Raw genomic sequence first — 23,774 nt, 5'->3', positions numbered from 1 at the left:
TACTTTATCCTATATCTATACTTACATATTGATCCAGAGGAAGGCAAACAAAAAAAACCATTAAGGGGAAAAATTAATTCCTTCCTGACTCCAATAATTGGCAATCGGATTAATCCCTGGATCAACATCCTTCCCATGTATACTTATTTGGTATATCCCTGTATACCTTTCCCATCTAAAAAGATGTCAAACCTTTTTTTGAACAAATCTATTGTATCTGCCATCACAGTCTCCATGGGTAATGAATTCCACATTTGAACTGCCCTTACTGTAAAGAACCCTTTCCTGTGTTGCTGGTGAAATTTCCTTTCCTCCAACCTTAAGGGATAGCCCAGAGTCCTTAGTACTACCTGTGGGATGAATAGTTATTTTGAAAGCTCCTTGTATTGTCCCCGAATATATTTGTATATAGTTATCATATCCCCTCTTAGACGCCTCTTTTCTAATGTAAATAAATCTAATTTAGCTAGCCTGTCCTCATAAGTTAGATTGTCCATCCCCTTTATTAATTTGGTGGCTCTTCTCTGTACTCTCTCTAGTTCCATAATGTGTTTTCTTAGGATTGGTGCCCAAAATTGTACTCCATATTCAAGGTGTGATCTTACTAGTGCTTTGTAAAGGGGCATAATTATGTTTACTTCCCTTCCATCCATTGCACGTTTTATGCAAGATAAGATCTTGTTTGCCTTTGCAGCTACTGCATGACACTGGGCACTATTGCTAAGCCTGCAGTCTACAAGCACTCCTAAATCCTTCTCCATCAAGGATTCCCCCAATATATCTCCATTTAATTTGTAAGTCACCTTTTTATTCTTGCATCCCAAATGCATAACCTTACATTTATCTGTATTAAACCTCATTTGCCATTACCTGCCTGGGTTTCCAGTCTCTCCAAGTCCTTCTGAAGAGAAATTACATCCTGCTCTGATTCTATTACCTTACACAATTTAGTATCATCAGCAAAGATGGAGACTTTGCTCTCGATCCCAACCTCAAGGTCATTAATAAACAAGTTAAAAAGCAGGGGTCCCAGTACCGATCCCTGAGGTACTCCACTCACGACTTTAGCCCAACCTGAAAAAGTTCCATTTATGACAACCCTCTGTTGTCTGTCCTTTAACCAGTTTTCAATCCAGGTGCATATATTATTACTGAGTCCAATTTTCTTTATTTTGTACACCAACCTCTTGTGTGAAACCGTATCAAAAGCCTTTGCAAAATCTAAGTAGACCACATCAACTGCATTACCCTGGTCTAAATTCCTACTTACCTCCTCAAAGAAACAAATAAGGTTAGTTTGGCAAGATCTATCCTTCATAAATCCATGCTGACTATTACTAATAATTTTGTTTTTCATTAAGTATTCCTGAATGTTATCCCGTATTAAACCTTCAAGTAGTTTCCCTACTATTGATGTCAGGCTTACAGGTCTGTAATTTCCCAGTTGTGATCTAGCTCCCTTTTTAAATATAGGCACCACATCTGCTTTACGCCAATCTTGTGGTACTGAGCCTGTAGAAATGGAGTCCTTGAATATTAAATATAATGGTTTGGCTATTACTGAGCTTAACTCCTTGAGAACTCTTGGATGTATGCCATCGGGGCCAGGTGCCTTATTTACTTTAATTTTTTCAAGTCGCTTATGAACTTCTTCCTCAGTTAACCAATTGTTCATTAATATGGAGGTTGTGACTTCCTCCTGCGGCACTACTATTGAACTTGATTCTTCCCTGGTAAACACAGAGGCAGAGAATTTGTTTAATACCTCAGCTTTTTCCTTATCTCCAATAATCTGCCTACCCATCTCACACTGAAAGGGTCCTATATTTTCTTTTCTCATTTTTTTGTTATTAAGGTACTTAAAGACCTTTTTAGGGTTGACCTTACTTTCTATTGCAATCCTTTTTTCATTATCCATTTTTGCTAATTTGATTGCCCTTTTGCAATTTTTGTTTTGTTACATTCCTTATAATTCTGATACGATGTCTCCGTCCCTTCTGACTTAAAGAATCTAAACACCTACCTCTTCTTGTCCATTTCCTCCCCTACCTGTTTATTTAGCAACATTGGTTTTGACTTATTTCTTTTATACTTATTACCCAAGGGTGTACACTGATAAGTGTGCTTTTCTAACAATGTTTTAAAGACTGCCCATTTATCTTCTACATTTTTTCCTGCAAAAACATCATCCCATAACGGGGTTTCTATCTTGGGAAGCAAGGGGTCCCCGGACCTGAAATCCATGCGGTTCTGCTCCGGAGACCCCCTGCTCATCTACACTAGTATTAAAATGTATATTGAAATCTTTTGATCGCTGGCGAGATATGTGCAGGGAGAGGTGTCTCTCTCTGTACAGCTCTCTCTGCAGCTGGAACAAATCACTAGGTAAGCCCTTTTGAGAGAGGCGATCATCACGTCGCCGGCTACTCGCCCGTTTTGGGAATTTTGCTATTACAGGTAATCGAGGCTTTCTGAATACTGTGATAGCAGTGCTCAAAAAACTGTCAGATTAAACGGCCCACCAATTTAATTTATGAAGCCTTATAGAATAAGCCCCTAAGAGCTGATCAGAGAGAGCAAAGAGAAGCTGTCCCTCTCCCTGTGTCTCCCTGCACAGTTCTCGTGCTGTTTTAATTATTATTTTTAGTACATAGGATTGAAGCAGGGGGTTTCTGGAGCTGAACTGAATTGATTTCAGGTCCGGGCACCCTATGCTTTCCGAAGTACAGGCCTCCATATCGGGTGACGGTATCTCCTACAAATCTCCTGCGTCATAGCCCACCGGGACATTTAAACTTGCAGAAGATACGGGCACCCCATACTGAGGCCTGTACCTCAGAAAGCATGGAGTCCCTGGACTGGAAATTAATGTGGTTCAGCTCCAGATACCGCTATGGTAATTAAGGCGTTATGCCTCCCGCTACGGGAGGCCTATCCACCTTCCCCGTGGGCAATTACCACGATCAGCCACTCCTGTTACCCTTAACATACAGTAAAGGGCATTAGCTCTATTAGCCAGATCTGGCTAATAATAGCGTTTTTGGCCATTTTGAAGCACCAAAATATATACATAAAAAATAAAATGAAATACAGAACACATTACAATACAATCAAACAATATCATCAAAAATAATCAGATCCTTTGATTGTCACTGTTGTTATCTATGCCCTCGATGGGGGTACAGATAGCCACATTGGCAATCAATGGGCATCCTACTACACCCATCACCCACCACCTCTACTGTTATCACCACACACAGTGATGGACAATAACCCTATTAGCATATTAGCCATTTGTCTCTCAGCTGTGGCTTTTCTATTCCTAAAGAAACTGGGGCTGATATCAGATGTGAGACCGTAGCCACAATAAGCTATAGTAACAGGAACCCAGGGACACGCCACATCTGTATATCGAGAAAAGGAAAAGTTTGAGTTACAGACCCTCCAACATCAGCCCATGAAATTAGACACCCATTAGTTTTCCCATCAACAGGAGCTTAAAAGCAAATGAACACCTCCATATAAGGCTCTGTAATACATGCAATATATTATACACAAAGATTATGCTTGCAATCTATCTATTTGCTGATAGAATTGAAAGTGATAGAGAAAGTACCTACTGTATTTTCCCGTTTCAATAACCCTGGCAAAGAAAAGAGTTTAATTATGATGGGTTATGATATTGCAAAACAGCGCAGTCACCTTCGCATTCAACTGTCTACATCAATCTAAATTTGGTTTTAGGAAATAAATAACAAAAATATATATTTTTTTATGCTTATATAAAGCCATATATATATATATATCTCATATAGGGATAGATAGATTGTAAGGGTTATCACCTCCTAATATATGTGTATCTGGTATAAATAAGAGGTCTAATTTTATTGATAATTGTTTAAGGTTGCGCTGTTTGTTTCTTCTTTTATATATATATCTATATATAGATATATATATATATATCTATAGATATCTATATATATATATCTATATATATATATATATGTATCTCATTGTATCATAAAATGAATGTTGATCTCTATTTTTTTTCTTTGTAGGGTGCTGGCTGCACTGCACTTGTTGTCGCTGTGGTTGCCAGGAAGCTAGAACTTACCAAAGCTGAAAAACACGTTCATAATTTCATGATGGACACACAGCTAACTAAAAGAGTAAGTCTGCAATGTGCAATAATACAGAAAATATAAATATTTGTTTTAAGAATGTGTAGGAGGTGATGAATACATCCAGGGCCGCAGACAAGTTTACCTGGCCCTAATACTAGCTTCTACTCCTCCCCCCCTCAGTGTCGGCAGCCTTGTGAGACCCCCAATCTCTTGCATCCCCATCTGTCGCCCCACCTCTCCCTCTTTTGCCCCCAGCCCTTTCCCCCTCTCTCCACCACACTCTTATCTTTATCCTCCCCACCCCTCTCTCTCCCTCACTTGCCCCACACCTCTCCCTCGATCACCCACCTCTCTCCTCTCCATCTCCATCTCCTGCCCACCCCTCTCCCCCTGTCCACCCCACCCTCTCCCCCATCTCTCCACCCACCCCCCTCTATCTCTACTCCACCCATCTCTCTCTCCACCCCACCTTCTCTTTCTCCACTTCACCCTCTCAATCTCCACCCCACCCCTCTCTCTTCACCCCACCCCTCTTTCTCTCTTCACCCCACCCATCTCTCTCTTCCTCACACCCCTCTCTCTCCCTCACTTGCTCCACCTCTCTCCCAACACCTCTTTCCCCTCATCTCCCTCTCCCCCCACCTTTCTATCTTTCTCTCCAATGCCGGGCTGATCCGGAATGTGGGCCCAGTAGCAGGAGAGAGGCCCGCTGCAGAGGGGGTGACGGGGGGAGGTGTGAGCGGAGGCCCCACTTCCAGCACCGGCCAGCTTGGCCCCCTGCAGCCACTGGGCTTTGGGACAGTTGTCCTGGATCTCCATCCGTCGGCAGCCCTGAATACATCACCACGTGGTTGTCAATAAACAGGACTTGCATAATTTGATTTAGAAAAGCAGTAATTCTCTTTATGACCAATAGGTTTTCTGTTTAGTTAAATAATCCTGACAAGTATTATAATAAAAGCAAAAATCTGCATATACCCAATTGATAACTAGCGTGCTTACCTCAGCACTGGTCACAGGGTTTGGCACTTCATCATCCTTGAAAGCCTTTGAGTTTGTCCAGGTAAACAATGGGTGTGATCATCCCAGGAAATACCTTCTCTTAGTATTATGGTGCAGTAAGTATTGTGATGTGCCTCCGCCTAGAGGTGCTGTAATGTATACACGGGAGGCATACCTTGGCACCCTAGGAAATTTAGTATTGATTCCACTGAAGATAAAACAACACAATACAACAACACCATACACAATATATTAACCTACACAAAGACTTTATAATATAATTATATTAAACAGGTTACCAGTAGTGTAAATACACAGATACTCAACAAGCTCTGAGAAACTCTAAACATTATCACATAATATATATATATATGTATATGTGTCAAAAGGAGTGCTAGTGGGCGTGGCTAAATGTATAAAACAAAAAACAAAACAAAGATGCCCAAAGCTACTTCCAATGTGACAAAAATACACAGTGCAATAACTATATATTCTCTTGAAAAAGGTTCATTCAGTTCAACCCTTTGGCCAAAGCGTCTTAAACCTGCTGCCACTTCAAGGCATGACCGTTAGCAGGTCCTAACACTCCCTGAGTTAAAATTCTTATTTACAACTATAATTAGGGGAAGAATGATCAGCATTGGATCTGTCATAACCCAGCAAAATGAAACTGACCTGCCAACTTGGAAAGTGGGGAGGGGCGAGCTTAAACCTTGGGGTGGAGGGGCCACTAACCTCCCAAAAAGAGCTGAGACCAGCTGCACATAGTTAATAAACACACAGATCCCCAACAAGCTCTGAGAAACAACATGCATTACCACATGTATATAAGTGTCAAAAGGAGTGCTAGTGGGCGTGGCTAAATGTACTGTATACAACAAAAAACAAACAAAGATGCCAAAGCTACTTCCAATGTGACAAAAATACACAGTGCAATACCTATATATTCTCTTGAAAAATAGTTATTCAGTTCAACCCTTTGGCCAAAGAGTCTTAAGTCTGCTGCCACTTCAAGGCATGATTGTTAGCAGGTCCTAACACTCCCTGAGTTAAAATTGTTATTTACCTCTATAATTAGGGGAAGAATGATCAGCATGGTCTCAGCAATAGTGGCACGAAAACTGTGTCATGTCATGTTAGCACTACCATGGGTTAACGTCAAATAACATGCCGTTATGCATGTCGCACCTAAATATGACGTTACTCCCATCCAGACCCCGAATAGGTGTTTAACCAAACCTACAAAAGAGAGCAAAGGAGAGGGATATGACTCCATAAGTAACGCAATGTTAGGTATGATTTTACTAACTTTGGTGTTACAGCCACCAAGACCCTGTACACATGCTATTTTAGGGTTAAATCATCTGTAACTTTAATAAACCATTGTGGTAAAGCTCTGTAAAGGGAATCACCTCCTTTTAGCATAACATTAACACTAATGTCCATTATAGTGCAACAACAAAACGATAAAAACAGCACTTAACACTGTGTTATCGAACTTTGAAGATACCCGTTTTGTGGATTTGGGCCTACAGTAAGTACGGTCAATTTAAATTAATGGAGCTGCCATCCTCTAATGTGTTTGTATTTCCCAACCTAAAGCGCATTAAGGGGAAATAACGTTTGCTACATCTCTGTGATTGACTCAACTGACCTAAAGAATAACGGATATCATAGCTATCATATGTTATATAACAGTCAGTTGAGCATTTCTGAACTTCAAACAGTTTGTATGTCTGTGTATTAAAGCCGGAAATGGATATGGGATATGTGGGTGCATGAACATTATGACCACATGCATAGACGCCCAGCTGTGTAAACTGACATTTATATACAAACCCTAATTATCCCAACCCCCTCCACACATGAACGCATGCACACACACATTCTTACCCCAAAACATCCATACATAAACTAAAGAATCTACAATAAAACAGTAGGTGGCATCCGTACACAATACGTGTATACATTACTAGCAAACTGTGTTGATGTATATTCAGCCACCCTTTCACACACGTACTGTACGTACAAGCACCTACAAAGTACTGTGTGAGTGTGTATCCTTAGGGTGCTGCACATTTTGTGGGCTGTGTGTAAAAATAACACAACTTCCAATACCCTGCTTACGCAGGACAGACTAAAGAGGTGACAACTTCTTTAATACTGTACTATACTTACTTTTCTCTGATAAATTGCCGCTTAGTGATGTCGGTGTGTGTATAAATTGCCTCTGGGTGTCAGATTTAGGGCTAAAAAGTCCGTTGTCTCACTTTATACGTGACCATAAAAAATGTATTGTGTCAGCTGCATCATTATTCAGCTAAGTGTTTCCAAGGGGAAAAGTATAAAGCCTTTCTCATTCCTGCACTGTACGAGATTTTTTTTTTGTATGTTAGTTTATACTTTGTTTGCTAATTGGCTACATTGGGATGTTTCATCCAAATAAGTTAACATAGAAATAGCAAACACTTATATTTTATATGTGTGGCACCACACTGTTTTGGTGCTATGAGCAAAAGTATTTCTTTTATAGTATGGCTCCAATGAGGCTCCAGGATGGGGTAATTTCAATTTTAATTGAAATGAAGCTTTTAATGCATTCTTTAAATGCATTGCAGGTTTTGATTTAATTCACCTCGTGGAGTATAAGACTTGTCTGGAGCTTTTCAATCTGGGAATAATACCATTTGTTTTAACGCCCTATTTTTGCTGTGAGTACTTTGTACAAATGCATTTTCCCAATTTATTGATGTTAATTTAATTGCAGACACAAACTACATCAGTTTAATAAATCCTTGTGCTTCAGTAATAAACACTTTGTAAAACAACTTGTAGAAAGAGAAATAACTGAGAAATACTGTAATTACTTACACGTTGAAATGTAAGAAGCTTAAACTAAATATTCAGTGAAGATCAACAATTGTGCTAGATAAACTTTTATGTAAAACTACTAAAGAATGTAGTAAGTTTTCTACAGTTTATAATGCAAATCACAAATGGATTGTGCTACTTGCATGAGTAGAGTAAAAGGATTTTCACAATAAAGAACATCTTGGGGCTTATGCAGAGAGGAACGTTATTTAATGTGAAAACGGCAAGAAAATAGCCACAGAATTGGAGCAAGTTATGGTCGTATGCTGAAAGCTGCGTTACCTCATTTTTCTGATGAGATTCAAAATTGCCAAATTTTTCTGGCTAGATTGAACTCGCTATAATATAGGGCAGAATGGCGAGTTGCAGTGCATCTATGCTACCTGCATACCACCCTATTTTAACATGGCGAATTTACCAATCTCTCCACGTGTTTGGCAATTTTTAAAGTAAAGAAACCTGCTGTGGCGAATTTTATGAATCTCTCCATGTTCTCTGCAGGACAAGCTTTTCTGTTACGTATTTTCGCCAAAAGATAGGGCTATTTCCCTTCTCTATCCTCTCTGCATAAGCCCCTTTATTTGCATAATGCCATGCTAAAACGATAACATATATTGTATATCACACCACTCTTATCCATACTGTACCTCTGTTAAATATACTATGAGATCTAGAAAGCCAATACTTTAAAAAATATATTTTCTTAGACCCTATTCATTGCTTTAAAAGACCATTAACAAGCTACTTTCTTATGTAACTAAACGTTTATATAACAGGAGGGATATGGAGAGGTGGACCCTCGCACAGCAGATAATGCAATCTGGGAGCAGAGCTCGGCTAGGATAACGATTAATAATAGCGCGAGAGAAGAAAAAGATCCCAGATACGAAAAGCACTCAAGCTCCAACCTAATAATATACTGTACGCGAGTTGGATAGTGTAAACATTAATACTTAACTTTTATTAGATAGATTAAAATACATGGCTACAAAAATAACTACGAACTACAAAAGTATAGTAGTAGGGGCACTCCGATCAACGGGCCCATTGTACTGATATATATGCAGTGTTTCAGTGTGTAGGATCAGTCCGCTCCATGCTAAACTATCTACCTGAAGGAAAAATGGTGTACAAGTTTTCAATAAACCGGTCATAGTTTAGGGAAGAAAATCTGATGTTGTGTCGGTTGTAGCATACAGATATAGCATCATTTACAGATTGCGTCTGATCTCCCGATATTTTGTCGGCTGTTCGCAGCTGACTTGCGAGTGTTTCGTGGCCGGGAAAATTTGAGTTTTAGCGTTGGTTTGCAACAGCAGTAATGCTAGGTGGTGCTAGTGTGCCTTCAAATCTAAATGTGTGTCATGGAGAAAGCGCCATGTACAGTACAGTACAAACGTTATGAGACAAATTAAAACTGGAACAGTAGAGATGTACAAGTTCATTAGACAAAAAGCCGTGTACTTATCATAGGCGAAGATATTCGGTGCATCACCTGCACTAGTTATGCAAACAGACTGTCTCTTTTAAATTAATCAGGTGTGTAAACAAAGAGTGCTTTGTCGAATGTATTGTGCAATCATTGTTGGTTATTAATCAGGGGAGAGGAAGTGCTATATACTGTACATCCTCTCAAGCACACCTTAAAGCAACACATGTAGCTAATAGGATACCCAAAGTATATTTAAATTACTCCATTTAGCTTAAATCCCACATATCCCGGTTATATCTCCTCCCCCTCCCCTCTCCCCCAATCTCTTCCACTCTGTCTTCCCCCCACTCTCTATCCTTACCACTCTCTCTTCCTCTCTCTCTCGCTCTTCTCTCCAGCAATACCCATATTTCAGGCTGTATAAAAATGGTGCTCAAGTAGAAGAGATGTTGCAGCTGTGGGTAGGAGCTTTTCCCCTTCCCTCCAGTCAGCTGCATAATGCCAGGGTGCTGATGAATACTGTTCCACTACACTATTACACTGGGAAATAATGATTAGCAGGGGAACAGGCCAGTATTTATCTGTGCACTGTCATTAAGCATCTGAGGGAGCATGAAACCATGCCAGCAACATCTCTGCTTCCACTACACTGGGCCTCCTGTTGTCCAGCAAGGCTCTTGCAGTTCAGTATTCATTTATATATCGACATAGATACTATGGTTAGTTGTGCTTTTCTTCTATAGGTGTGGACGATAAATGATGATCCCTTGTGACAGACATACCTTCTATTTGTGACCAATTAGTCTCTACTTTTAAGCTATTTTTTGAAAAAGACTGTCTCTACAGCTGACACATTGGGCATACTACAGCTAAATAAAAAACAATTCGGTCAAAAATCCCCAATGACTTCAATTGTGACATTTGGCCAAAAATGTCAGTTTAGGAGTATATAGAAATGTACCCCTAAGACTGTCATGCCTTACTCTCTTCAATTATTTGTACTACTGTAGCAAGGACCCTGGCAGAGAGATCCTTTGAGTTGCAAGCACTAGCAATTATAAACAACATTATACAGGAGTGCTTTTGGGACTACCCATACATCTCCATGATTTTGAAAAGCTCCCATGAAGTATTGTATGATTTTAACTTGATACCTAGAAATTTTATAGGTTTTGTAAGACTTAGTGTACAGTATTTTTTCCTTTGACATGGGCAATGCCTGAATCGTGCGAATTTCTAAGGAAAAAGTGATCCACAATGTGTAATATATAGTTAAACAATGACTTGTGCTATGTTCTACATGCTGCTCAACTAACAGCAGTCTGGACAAACCGTGAAATAGCAGCAATGATTTTTGTTTGATGTCACAAACGTGCCAATTACATTAATGGATGGGTAGCAGTTTATAGGCATCTTTAATGTCAGCTGAAAGCACCACTCCTGGACCTAATTATTTGCTTCAAACGTCAAAGAGAATATTTTACAGAATCAGAGATAGAATCAGCAAGTTTATAACAGGGTCAAGAATCTAAGAATTTCCTAGTATTCAAATCAATGAGGCTAACTTAATATACCGGAGAAGAATTTAAACAATTGTAGTGATGTTATTGAAAACTGATGAATGTATCTGTTTGTACCTTTGAATGATCCACAGGACAAAATTGATAGTATCGGGTTGAAGAAAGATATTAAGCAAACAGCAAGAGAGCCCTGATTATTGTTGACCCAGACACCGGGTTCGCACTAATTGTGATGAGCTGTTATAGAGGATTGTGAGTGATGTGAAATTACAATGTAGGATTGCTAAAGACATCTTTGAGTGATGAAGACAAGGGAACAAATAAAAGATAAACTCAGAAAACGGAGAGAAAAAAAAAACAACACAAATTACAGGAGGAGTGAAAGGGAAGAAAAGAGAGAGATTGGGATGGGTACATAAAGCTTTCTTGCATTATTGTTAATGCTTGTGGTCATATAACAATAAAAACAATCAGCCGCGCCTAAAATAAAATGAAATAAAATATCCCAGTAAGTAAACTCTGACCAAATGAAGAGTCCAATCACGGTGTTCAAACAGTTCCTGAGAAGGATCTTGACTGAAGTCTCAAAGCACATACAAACAAACATGAAAGACAAAAAAAGAAAAAGAGAAAAATCATAGTGTAACCCTAATAAATGAATTGTAAAAACTCAAACACATACAAAGAATAACCAAATAGCTATTACAATTTAATAAAACAATGTAAAATGATATTTAAAAAAGACAAACAATTGCCTAACATAACTTGGGACACAGGCTGAACAAGTCCATCCAGTAGGGGTAAAATTGAAATCCTACTTACAACAGGACTGAAGTGTTAGGCTCATAGAACAAATCTCTTCCTTTATTAGTGATTGAACCTCTTAGGGGAACGCCACACGAGTCCTCCAGATCTCTATGCTGCTCTGACGATCACCGCCGCCGCGCTCGCAGACCCGCTGGTCAGTGGTGAGTGGATGACATCACTAGATAGCGCAACAACGCTAAAGGTCCTGGAAGCCAGTAAAGCTCCTGGCACTTGTAAATAAGAAACAACTGGCTGATCACAGCTCTATGGGGGAATGAGCTTGTAATGTCCATGTCCTCTAGCATAAATGTAACCCTTTACAAGTTCATTCCCCCATAGAGCTGTGATCAGCCAGGGGTTTCTTATTTACGAGTGCCAGGAGCTTTACTGGCTTCCAGGACCTTTGGCGCTGTTGTGCTAGCTAGTGACGTCATCCGCTCACACGTGACCAGCAGGTCTGCGAGCGCGGCGGCGGTGATCGTCAGAGCAGCACAGAGCTCCGGAGGACTCGTGTGGCGTTCCCCTAAGAGGTTCAATCACTAAGAAAGGAAAGAGATTTGTTCTATGAGCCTGTAACTTCAGTCCTGTTGTAAGTAGGATTTCAATTTTACCCCTACTGGATGGACTTGTTCAGCCTGTGTCCCAAGTTATGTTAGGCAATTGTTTGTCTTTTTTAAATATCATTTTACATTGTTTTATTAAATTGTAATAGCTATTTGGTTATTCTTTGTATGTGTTTGAGTTTTTACAATTCATTTATTAGGGTTACACTATGATTTTTCTCTTTGTCTTTTTTTGTCTTTCATGTTTGTTTGTATGTGCTTTGAAACTTCAGTTAAGATCCTTCTCATGAATTGTTTGAACACCGTGATTGGACTCTTTATTTGGTCAGAGTTTACTCACTGGGATATTTGATTTCATTTTATTTTAGGCGCCGGCTGTTTGTTTTTATTGTTAGGTTTGTTTGATCTGTGTTGGTCACTTTTGCCTAGGCAGCCTCACTTTTAAAAGTAAATGTTATAGCAGTCACTGTAGTATCATTTATATTACATTTTTCATTTTGAGCATTAGCGCAATAGACACGTATTCCTTTTTTGTGGCCATATAAGCCTTACAGGTCTAGGCAAACACTTTCCCCAAACTTAATGTAAGATTATGGCTCTCCAAAGTAACAGTGTGTTAAATCAATAGAAGATAAATTCAGGATACCAATTGTATTATGTGGTATGCATGATAGCATACAGTATGTATGATATCATTATGAAGGTTTTTGTACAGTGGGTATATTATTGTAATCATGCAGAGAAATATGATGCCGTTTGTTATTAATGCAAAATAAATAAATAATATTTTTTGTATCAGTAATTAATTACATAACATGTCCCACAGTATGTAACTTTAGAAATGTACAAAATGAGAGTAAATTAAATGTAGACATTATGGTGTAATTATCAAAACACTAGTACGACAAAGGGTAGGCTAGCATGATAGAAAAATATCAGTTGTTTAATTATAGAGTTATGTGACCTATATAGAATTACTCTAGTGTAGTAGGAGAGGTTGAAATATTTGTGATCTCTAAGGGTTCATGTACATTATCAGCTGCAAAGCAAGAACTTCTAAATGGGTCAGAAGTACAGTATGTTCAACCTTGGAAAATATAACAATTAATGTATGTACTGTAGTATGAGCACTACAGATGGGCAAATTTTTGGGGTGGATTGGGATCCACCGCGGATTGGTCGGATTCTGTGGTCCGTGGATCCGTCTAAAAAATGGCAATTCACCTTTTGATTTATTTTTATTTTTTTCACTAAAAATCCATACACGGATTCCGCAATCCGCTGATAGATTGCTGAATCCGAGAATTGGATTCTTAAAATCCATCTGCGGATTGTGGAATTCGCGGATGGATTGTTAAAATTCACCAGCGGATTGTATCATATGGCGGTTTTGCATTAATCCGCACGGATTGAAACTATAACAATCCATCAGCGGATTTTACATGGCGGAACCGATTTTGAATGGCAAATCTGGAAAAATCCGGAAAACAAACTTAGACTGGTTTGCCCATCTCTGATGAGCACTAAAGATAACATACAGAAGGACACAATAAGACTATTGGCAAATACAGCACAACCAATAACATTAGATTCTTATTGTTCTTAGAAATACAGTATTTGACAAAATACAGAATGTATTATAATTTTATGTTCAAGTCATCTTCGGGAAATCTCAGACACATTCATCACGTTAGGGATTTTGACATAGTGGCCTAATAGGTATGGTCAGAAAGGAGCTCACACACCACTTCCTTGCAATGAAAGTCCTTTGTTTCCCTCCCCTGGGAAAGCAGGTTGCAGTTTACTTTTAATGGAATATAACAGACAGTTCAAAGTCAGTCGCATACTGTAGGTCTGGAAAATAAAACTACAGTCCTTAACCTCAGGTGCATGAAAGGAAGTTCAGACTCTCCCCCATACAGGCGCTCTGCAACCTGTTTCCTCATAGATTTAGATCAAAATGAGAGACAGCAATCTAGAAAAAGAAGTAGGATAGAAAGCAGAAAGTCAGACCACGCGGAGGAAACTGACCACAACAAGAGGACCGAGAGGTGGACTGACTGATTCTCTCTCCCTCTCCCCCTTCTTTTTTTTTCCTGATTTGCACATTGTAAAATACAAGTTTTACAATATAACACTTTTACCTCAATTGAAGACAAAGAAATATTTCGTTGTATGATGGTAAACTTCAATAAAAATTGAGTTATAAAAAAAAAAAATGAGAGACAGCAGGAAGTCTGGTGCCTGCCTTTTAACCCTCCCCTTTCCAACCAGCTAGCAGACCTACAAGCTAGGGTGTGGTTTTACTGGTCTGCTGGAGTGAGAGAGTTTTAAACGTCTTGTATACTCCCTCACAGGGATATTTCATTATATTATTATGGTTTACTTTCAAGTTTTTTTTTTTGTTTTTTTTTGTAGTTCAGATTTGGCCGTGAATAATTGGACATGGTAATAAATAAAATGGGAAGCAAATCTAGTCTACATCAATGTGAAGTACACACAACAATTCATTTTAAGTTAGAAAAGTAATAAAAAGCGATGAATTCAGAAATGGTTTCAAATGACGCCCACAAAATTCAGGGGAATGCCCTTCAAGTTTCTATCAGCCGGTGCTTCCCGGCAGCAACTTTTCTCAGAGGAGGAAATGCAGAGGGATATTGTCACATAACAGCAAATATACACAAAGAAATGACACTCAAACATTTTATCCAAAATTAATTGAAACCAACATTGTCTGTATTTGTAATACTTTCCTTACAATATGGTACTATCTGACAATAAATACCATTGCTGGGTTAGAGCTCTGCTAGCTGGAGCATTAATCAAAGCACCTAGCCCATGCCTGGTTCTCTGGGGAGGATTTCTTAATGAATGCACATTAAATCATGCACATAGTATTTGAAGACTTCTAGACATTGATAGGGGCTTGTTTGTGACCAGCACCAGCATTGGCAAGTCACCTACTGTATATACCAAGGTGCCAGGTTAATAAAAATAGATTGTTATCTCTTTGGTGAAGGAATACATTTGTAAAATAATGATTTAGTACATTTAGCACTAGAGCAAAATTTGGTCTAAAGCATTGATCATTTCCCCTGTGGATAGAAAGCTTACAGGTTGCTTGGGCACTTTTGTACAATTATGAAAATTTACAATTTTGCTAGAAAAAAAGTATAATGTTGAAATTAGAGATGTTCACAGAATGGGTGATATATTCACTTTTTTTTCACACAAACGTTGGCAAAATTAGACAGGTTCACAAATATTTTGCCAATTAATAGACCAGATTAACTCAGAGCGAGAGAGAGCTAATTTGAATGTCTTTTGCTGTTGAAAATTTGCACAAAAAAAAATTTGCGAGAACTTTTTAGCCCAAACAGTTCTGGTAAATGTCGAATTTATCCAGTGAATAATCCACCATGACATATAGTATAGGTTGGAGAGGAGAGAGATTGTAGGCTGTGAAGATTTTTACTTGGCAAATTGCTTGCAAACTTTTAAAAAATTAAGTTGTGTTTCATTTTGAACCCCCCCCCCCCCCAGTATACAGTATTTCACAAATTTGGTCAAATATCCCTTTTCCAGGTATTTCAGGTGTGTTCACAGGTATCTCTCCACTACAGATCAGTGTTTTTGGTGGTACACAGTGTAAGTCTATGGGTACTTACCAGAAAGGTCCCTTTATAGCTCTCTCCCCATTCTCAAACTCTTAAGCCACATACTGTAGTTTGTTCTATCTTTCTAATGTTCTATCAAGTGTTTAAAAAAAAAATGTTGCACTTTTTTTAAACTTTCTGGGGGAAAAATTGTAAAACGAATTTGAGAAACTTTGCAGATCTCTAGTTGTGATATAAAGTTTGAATTAAGAATAAAATTACCAAAACAAAAATAAACAACAAAAAAAATCTACATTTATGTTTTTTGTTAGCCCTGTGTTTGTTTCTCAACAGGTGAAAAATGCAGCTGCTAATGTTCTCAGGGAAACATGGTTAATTTACAAAAACACAAAGCTGGTTAAAAAGATAGACCATGCAAAAGTGAGAAAACATCAGCGCAAATTCTTGCAGGCTATTCATCAGTAAGTATTTTGTTTTTCTTTCAAGTTTTTTACCGAAGCCAAATCTAAAATGTGCTTAGAAACCTGCAGACACATCTTAAAATTAATTCATGCAGTTTGATTATAGTCAATAACATTATCAATGCTTCTTTATTACAAAAATACTAATATTAATATATTTGATGCATTCTTTCATGATGTATTGTGGTAAAGAGTACTAGAATAAAAAAAATCAATGCTTCTTTCTTCATATTTAATGACAAACATAACATGTTTTAATTCCACAATTCAATTCTCCCACCGAGCAAAGTGCCAGGTTATATAAAACAAAATCTCAAAATAAACCTTAAAAATAAAAAGAAAATGCTAGTAAGTTTAAAATGCATATTTTAACTATGCTCAAGCTAGTGACTTTCAAAATCAAACATCATAGTCTCAATCTGGTGCTTAGCATATGACGTGTCTCTCGGTTACAATTTACAAATCATAAAGGTACATCCCCCAAAAAATTAGCGCTCTTAATAGTCTTAATGGTATTTATTTTCTTTGTAAGGTCACTATTTTTCTGGTAATGGTTTGCCTCCTTGCAGTTAATAAAGTGTGGGAAAGGTTTAACCTCTTCAGTGCCAGAGGGTTATGCAATGCCCTGCAGGCTCCTCTCGCACAATTGGGATTTGAAAAATAAAAAGACTCAGGTTGGTTTCCTTTACCAAACTATTAACGGTTTTGCAATTCCTATGTAACAATAAACATTTATTTCGTTATTCATTTTTTTTGTTTTGTTATATCAGTGAATAGGAGGTGCTGGGAGAAAAGTTACTTGCTTTTCATATGATGATAGAAAATATATGTTCCCAAGATATGACCTTTGCATCTGATAAATATATTTTGGTAGTCATTAGACCTTTGTGTGAGTTTTGATAACTTTCTTTAAGATCAGAATATGTTCTTATGTAGCCAATATACAGCAAAAGCTATTGCAATTTCTGAAATGTTTTAAAGGGTAGGCATAAATGTCAATCAATGTTCATCTGTGTTTAAAGTTAATTGTATGTTACTTTACAGTGTGCACTTGAATGTAAACCTGTATTGGTTTGTGGATCAATATCAGTACACAACAGTGTTACTGTATGTAGTATATGTAATAGTTATGCAAGTCTACATATGTATTCTTATCAAGTAGCAATATAGCCATAAAGATGGAAATACAGATGCAGCCACGCCACAGTATTTTGTCAGACAAGTGGTCTGTGGCTGCATCTGTATATGTATGTTGTATTGTATTGTATTGTATGTCTTTATTTATATAGCGCCATTAATGTACATAGCGCTTCACAGTAGTAATACATGTGGTAATCAAATAAATAACAGATAATATAAATAACAGATCATGGGAATAAGTGCTTTAGACATAAACATAACATTAAGGAAGAGGAGTCCCTGCCCCGAGGAGCTTACAGTCAAATTGGTAGGTAGGGAGAACGTACAGAGACAGTAAGAGGGAGTTCTGGTAAGTGTGTCTGCAGGGAGCCAAGCTTTATGTATCATGTGTTCAGAATATTCACAGTGCTATTCATATGCTTCTTTAAGCAAGTGTGTCTTAAGGTGGGTCTTAAAGGTGGATAGAGAGGGTGCTAGTCGGGTACTGAGGGGAAGGGCATTCCAGAGGTGTGGGGCAGTCAGGGAAAAAGGTTTAAGGCGGGAGAGGGCTTTAGATACAAAGGGGGTAGAAAGAAGACATCCTTGAGCAGAACGCAAGAGTCGGGATGGTGCATAACGAGAAATTAGGGCTGAGATGTAAGGAGGGGCAGAAGAGTGTAAAGCTTTAAAAGTGAGGAGAAGAATGGAGTGTGCAGGATTTGATCGGAAGCCAGGAGAGGAATTTCATGATTTTCATGTTTTCCTGCTTATAGTCGGCGCTCATCAATTCAGGCACAAGCAGCAGTCCCCGTGTGTTGGTACTTAGGGTACAAGGTTTCACTACCTCTATACTTCCTCACCCTGGTTATCACACATATTATTTTTTTTTACAAACATACAATTTAATTTTATTAAAAAAGAAAAGGGGATTTATTTTAGAAAGTCTCTCCCCCTTCCTATGTAAAAGCCTAAATGTTACTTCAATATATTTTAAAATAAAGCCCACTGAGCTTTGTTTCATACAGTACAAGCAAGTAATTTTTTATTTTTAAATTAAGTACAGTACCACTTCTTTTTAAGTCACTGCAACCACTTCACACTAAAATAAATACACTGGCATTTGTAGTCTAACCACCCAGTACCATCATTATTTTACAAGCTGTTAAGTGCTGGGATTCATAATACAGTACCTGTAAATTGTAGTATTACGATGTTAGAATTAATTATTATAGCTTTATTATGATTCTCACATCCACTGTGCAACATGGTGCATTTCTCACTGTGTTTTGTTAGCATACAGTATCCATATCCTCTACAGATAATGAAAGTTCAGCATTCACCTACAAATGTAGTAAGACCTACTGTCCCCAGAGCCACGGACGATCAAGCAGAAGTCTGTGGCACTGGGGACAGTGTCTTCTGCTAATCACCGCTGGGGGTCCATGCTTTTCAATGGCCCCCCGCAACGTTAATCCTTTGGTGTCTCAATCATCACAGTCACATGACCATGAGCAGCCACGGCACCAAAGCACTTACTGTAAGTCTAGCTACATCTGTTTATCCCCCAAATTAGAGATCAGGGCAATACCAATGGCTTAATATAATGGATTGTTGAGGATAATGTAGAAAATGTATGTTGGTTTGAAATATTGAATATGGTGATACCAAACTATGGTTAATTTTTGCCATGGACTGTAGTGTCATTCTGCTCCATTTTGTTACAGTGGAGAAAATATATTTTAGTTATGTGAATTGGATAACCATTCCATTGACAAAGAATAATGGAGTAATGTTTACAGATGTAACCTCTGTCACAATCTCAAAACTTAGCTACACATACAGTAGAGCAGGGGTGCGCAAACTTTTCAGTCATTGTCTCCGGCGTTCTGACATCATGACGGCACATTGCCATGACAACGAGGCATCATGTGACCCCGTGGCGGCATTTGATGCCGCATTGCCATTGTGATGTGACTCTAGAAGCCACTAGAGCTAAGGTAAAAGATTTTGCAAAGGCCTCGAACACGCTCACCGGCATTTAATTTAAATGCTTTGGGGAAGAGCGCAGGGCCTCTGTAAGCGTCGCGCCCCACATGAAATTCTAACACCCCCCAGTTTGCGCACCCCTGCAGTAGAGGATTGTCTGTCTGTCATTGGGGGTTATGTAGGCTTTATTAATAAAACGCCAAAGTGACCAATCAAACCACAGCTGGTCATAAAGTGCCATTCAAATCAATGGCAGTTTTTGACCAATTGTGCTGTGAAAAGACGCTTCAAGGTCATGAGATAGGCAAAAACAATTAAACAATCTGGGTAACAATACCTCCAGTGTGGCCAGCACTGTATATAAATAGAAAAATCAAAGCATGGAGGGTACCAAAAAAAAGTGTATTACTCACAGCTTAATGAACATATTTTTTAAGATGATGCAACGTTTCAGATCCAACTGGGACCTTTTGTCAGGTGACAGTAAAGCAATTATATAAACAACCAAAACAATACTTCTGGACATGTTTGCTGCCAAAACTAGCATCAGTGACATCATGGCGTCCTACTGGGGGGCCGGGCCACTCACTGCAATACAAAGCTTGATACACAGCTTCAGAGCTTCATAATAAGGCACGCTGACTTTCATCAGCTAAACTGCAAAAAAGAAAACCGATTGATGTATCAAAGAAATAAATCTAACTGAATGCAATTAAATTGTATCCTTAGATAAATGATGTTGCTGTTTTTATGTTCCAGTTTTCCCCTGGTGTTGTAACTTTGAGCGCTCATACACAACCCCCATTGTAGCATGGTTTTTATTTTGCCAGTGATTTTAATTCAGAGGGGACAAAAAAGCAAACGAGAAGTTGACAAACGATAGTTGTAGCTCTGCCTCATTTTTCAGTTGTAATTTTGTGCTATGTTTTTATTAGTGTTAAGTTATAAAGAATAAAGAAGATATGTGCTTATGTATTAATAAAAGGGATCAAATATCTCATTTCCCTCTCAAAGAAAGAAATTATGCATTTTCTCTTTTTCCCCTAACATGTATACCTTACCCTCCCCTACCCCACCCCCTCCCCCCCGGTATATTTTAAACAGCTTTTCTTTTGTTTTGTCTTTTTTGTTTCACCAAAATGAAAATAGAGCTCGGAAGTAAGTTAACACTGTATGAGCTGTTGTTTAAAGCCTTTGAAGATCTTTACAACTGCATGCTACATACGGATTCTTTCTATGTGAATCAGTAACCTATTTAATGCCGGAAGGGCCTACAACACAATACTCCTGCTATGGAATGTGGTGCTGTCCCTTTGGCAACATAAGGGTTATTGAAATGATTGCTGCTATGGAAACTTAACTTACTGTCATGAACGTAATCCGTGATAAGTGGAATTCAGAGGTCAAATTCAAAGTCACCGTATATATTCACTGGGCAGGTGTTAGTTATCCACTTTTACTTTGACCATTGCAGCTAAAATTCCAATGCAATGTACAGTTTCAGAAGTATTTAACTATAAGCATTTGCATTACAAAGCACACACTAGCTATTAGCTTGCATAAAGTTAACATTCATATAAAGCAATTGGGATCATAAAAAAAATATTCTTGTTAATATCGACAGCAGACAAGAGGGTGATATTGATGCAATTTGTTTTGCAACATATGGCATACCATCTTATGACAAGAACGGTGTGAATTACATATCGTAAATATTAATCATTACTACACTTAATCAAAACATTTGCCCATCTATTTGAATAGGAAAAAGAAAATAAGTTACTTATAATATGTCTACTGCAAGAAAACATTTAATACTCACAGGTGTATCATCTTCCAATGTAACTCAATAGAGTCCATCATTTTTTACAGTAACTCAGACTTGATATATATATAGTAGTATTTACAAATGTTGCAAATGTAACATCAGCTAAAATATTCTACATTACAAACACTGTACATTAATACAAAAATAGCTGTTTTTTGCTGCTGGTCAAGTAAAACATTTCTTTATGTAATGAAGATTCTCACTTATCACTGTTTTTTCATCAGATGTCAACACCTTCTAACCCAATCCATCTCAGACTTAAAAGGGCTAATACCAGTATCAAGACATGTAGGCATGGGAAGAGTGTTCACTGATGTATTGTAAGAGAAAAACATAATTATATTTGTATACTTCTTCCTATGTGTGCTTGTCATGGTATTAAGCTTAAAGGAATGTTTTGGCTTTTTTTCATACAAATAAACGTTTTTATTCCTTCTTCTATAATCTGCTAGATCCATGGTGAAATATACTCAGAAGACATCGCATTTTCTTGCTCTCTGCTTTCTTTTTTTGCTGTGTTGAAGAAGCATGCATCTCATTGTAGAGATACATAACAAAACTGACTTTACAAACTATTTCAAGACATCACCCATACAATGATTTGCTCTTGCAAGTTACATGCATGCATGTTTTGATATGATGGGAGATGCATGTAAAAAATCTAACTTTACCTTCATTTTTTTAGGCTACGAAGTGTTAAAATGGAACAGCGAAAGCTAAATGATCAAGCAAACACATTGGTGGATCTTGCAAAGGTTAGTAGCAGCAATACTAGACAGCTGCGCTTCTTAAACGCAATTAAACTTAAAATAAACACAATTTTCAATTTATTCTAATCAAATGTCAAGTATTTCTAACCTGTTACAGTATGTAATTCATGCTTTTACTTTTGACTACTGTGGCTCTCAGTATTGATGCCATTTGCAGCTTACAGCATTTTAAGACTTTAACCTATAGAAAGTACTAATTTGCTAATATTTTTGCAAGCCTTGCAGATTAGTAATATCCTCTTCCTATGCTTAGATTACTGCTATTGCTATCACTTACTAGTTAAACTTCATTGTTCACAAGTGCATGATGTTCATGAACAATTGGGCTTTTAGCCACTTATACAAAGGTAATCTCCCCCCTTGAGTATTCATACCATATCTGTGTTTTTATTTTATATTGTCAAAAACTCACTTCCTCCAACCCAACAAATACATTTTTGTTGCTTCTCTTTCCTTTCTCAGACACAAGAATAACTGGCTCAGTCTTCATAATCAAGTAAACTTCAACACTTGCCTTTTTATACAACTGTGATTATGTCACCTCAGTGAGCTGAACATTATCATTATGCTACCCATGCTCGATTTATGTATGAAACCAATTTTGGAGCAACACACAGTATTTCTCACAAAACAATTGTACTAGTCTTCCATTACCAAGCCTTGACAAATCTGGTGAAGAACTAGAAGCCAACACTAAACGTTATGTAACAGTATTTAAGACACTCCATTAACCAGTACAGATTGTCCCAGACAACTATTCATAGTAACTTATACAGAATGCTACCAATGATAATGCAGACCCCATTCCCCAATTAAGACCCCACTCCAAATGACAATGCAGACCACCCCCACCCCCAATGGCAATGCAAACCTCTCCCTCCAATTATAAGGCAGATTCCTGCTTGCTCATGACAATGCAGACTCCCGTCTACATGACAATGAAGCCCCCAAACATGACAAAGCAGACACACACATCTTCATGGCAAATATCGACCACCTCCTTATGACAACACACAAACAATCCCAACCACCCTCATTCCAACCTTTATTTTGGGTCGGGGGAGAAGAGATGCATGTAGAAAGACCGTACGGGTGGTACATCTGTAACTCAATGCACTACTTGCAGAATCATGTAACATAATGCTTTACATAGCGCTATGCAAGGTATTGTGGGGAGCAACTTTGGGAAGCACCATGTAAATGGAAGCTATACCAACACTGCAGTCTTACTTCACATGTGGCACTTTCGAGCCAGGCCCTGGTGCAATGGAGACCCAGAACTGAGGTTTTGTCGAGTCCTGCCTAATGCTATCAGTGACAAAAAGAAAAGAGGTTGGGGCGCTCCCTATTTGTATAGGCTTGTGATGTTGCCTGTGTGGTAGTGTGTAACCAAAGAAAGGGTAGTGTATACTTGCCCTTGTTGTTTTCTGCAGCTGGACCAGTAGAGAAGATGAAGCCCGGAATCTTCTTGTAGTTGCAGTGGAGGTGGAGGGTTGGTCAGCGCACAGGATTTTGCTCAAACGTAGAGATAAGAGGATAGGAAGATATGGAACACGGTATTAGTGTTTTAGTAATCGAACGGTACAATACAGCCAAAAGAACTTTGGAATTAAAAATGTATGAAAAATATATTTTTAAAATAGCTTAAAACTCTTTGGAATTAAAGAACCTTGG

The 23,774-nt window shown here is 38.2% G+C and overlaps 1 protein-coding gene across 2 annotated transcripts in view; it reads left to right on the top strand.

The window, feature by feature from the left end:
* KCNN2 (potassium calcium-activated channel subfamily N member 2) overlaps window positions 1-23,774 on the top strand; it is a 199,668-nt gene that overhangs the window by 155,097 nt on the left and 20,797 nt on the right. The window contains exons 5-8 of one of the 2 annotated variants that reach the window (XM_075601492.1): window positions 4,059-4,169; window positions 16,270-16,397; window positions 22,016-22,085; window positions 22,563-23,323. In XM_075601492.1, coding sequence (XP_075457607.1) covers window positions 4,059-4,169; window positions 16,270-16,397; window positions 22,016-22,085; window positions 22,563-22,574 — 321 coding nt within the window. In that variant the 3' untranslated portion in view covers window positions 22,575-23,323. Of the gene's footprint in view, window positions 1-4,058; window positions 4,170-16,269; window positions 16,398-22,015; window positions 22,086-22,562; window positions 23,324-23,774 lie in introns of those variants that run through there. The other variant, XM_075601482.1, reaches the window with a different exon arrangement.

Source organism: Ascaphus truei, chromosome 1, assembly GCF_040206685.1.
Source record: "Ascaphus truei isolate aAscTru1 chromosome 1, aAscTru1.hap1, whole genome shotgun sequence".
NCBI lineage: Eukaryota > Metazoa > Chordata > Amphibia > Anura > Ascaphidae > Ascaphus > Ascaphus truei.
This window is presented reverse-complemented; position numbering and strand designations above follow the sequence as displayed.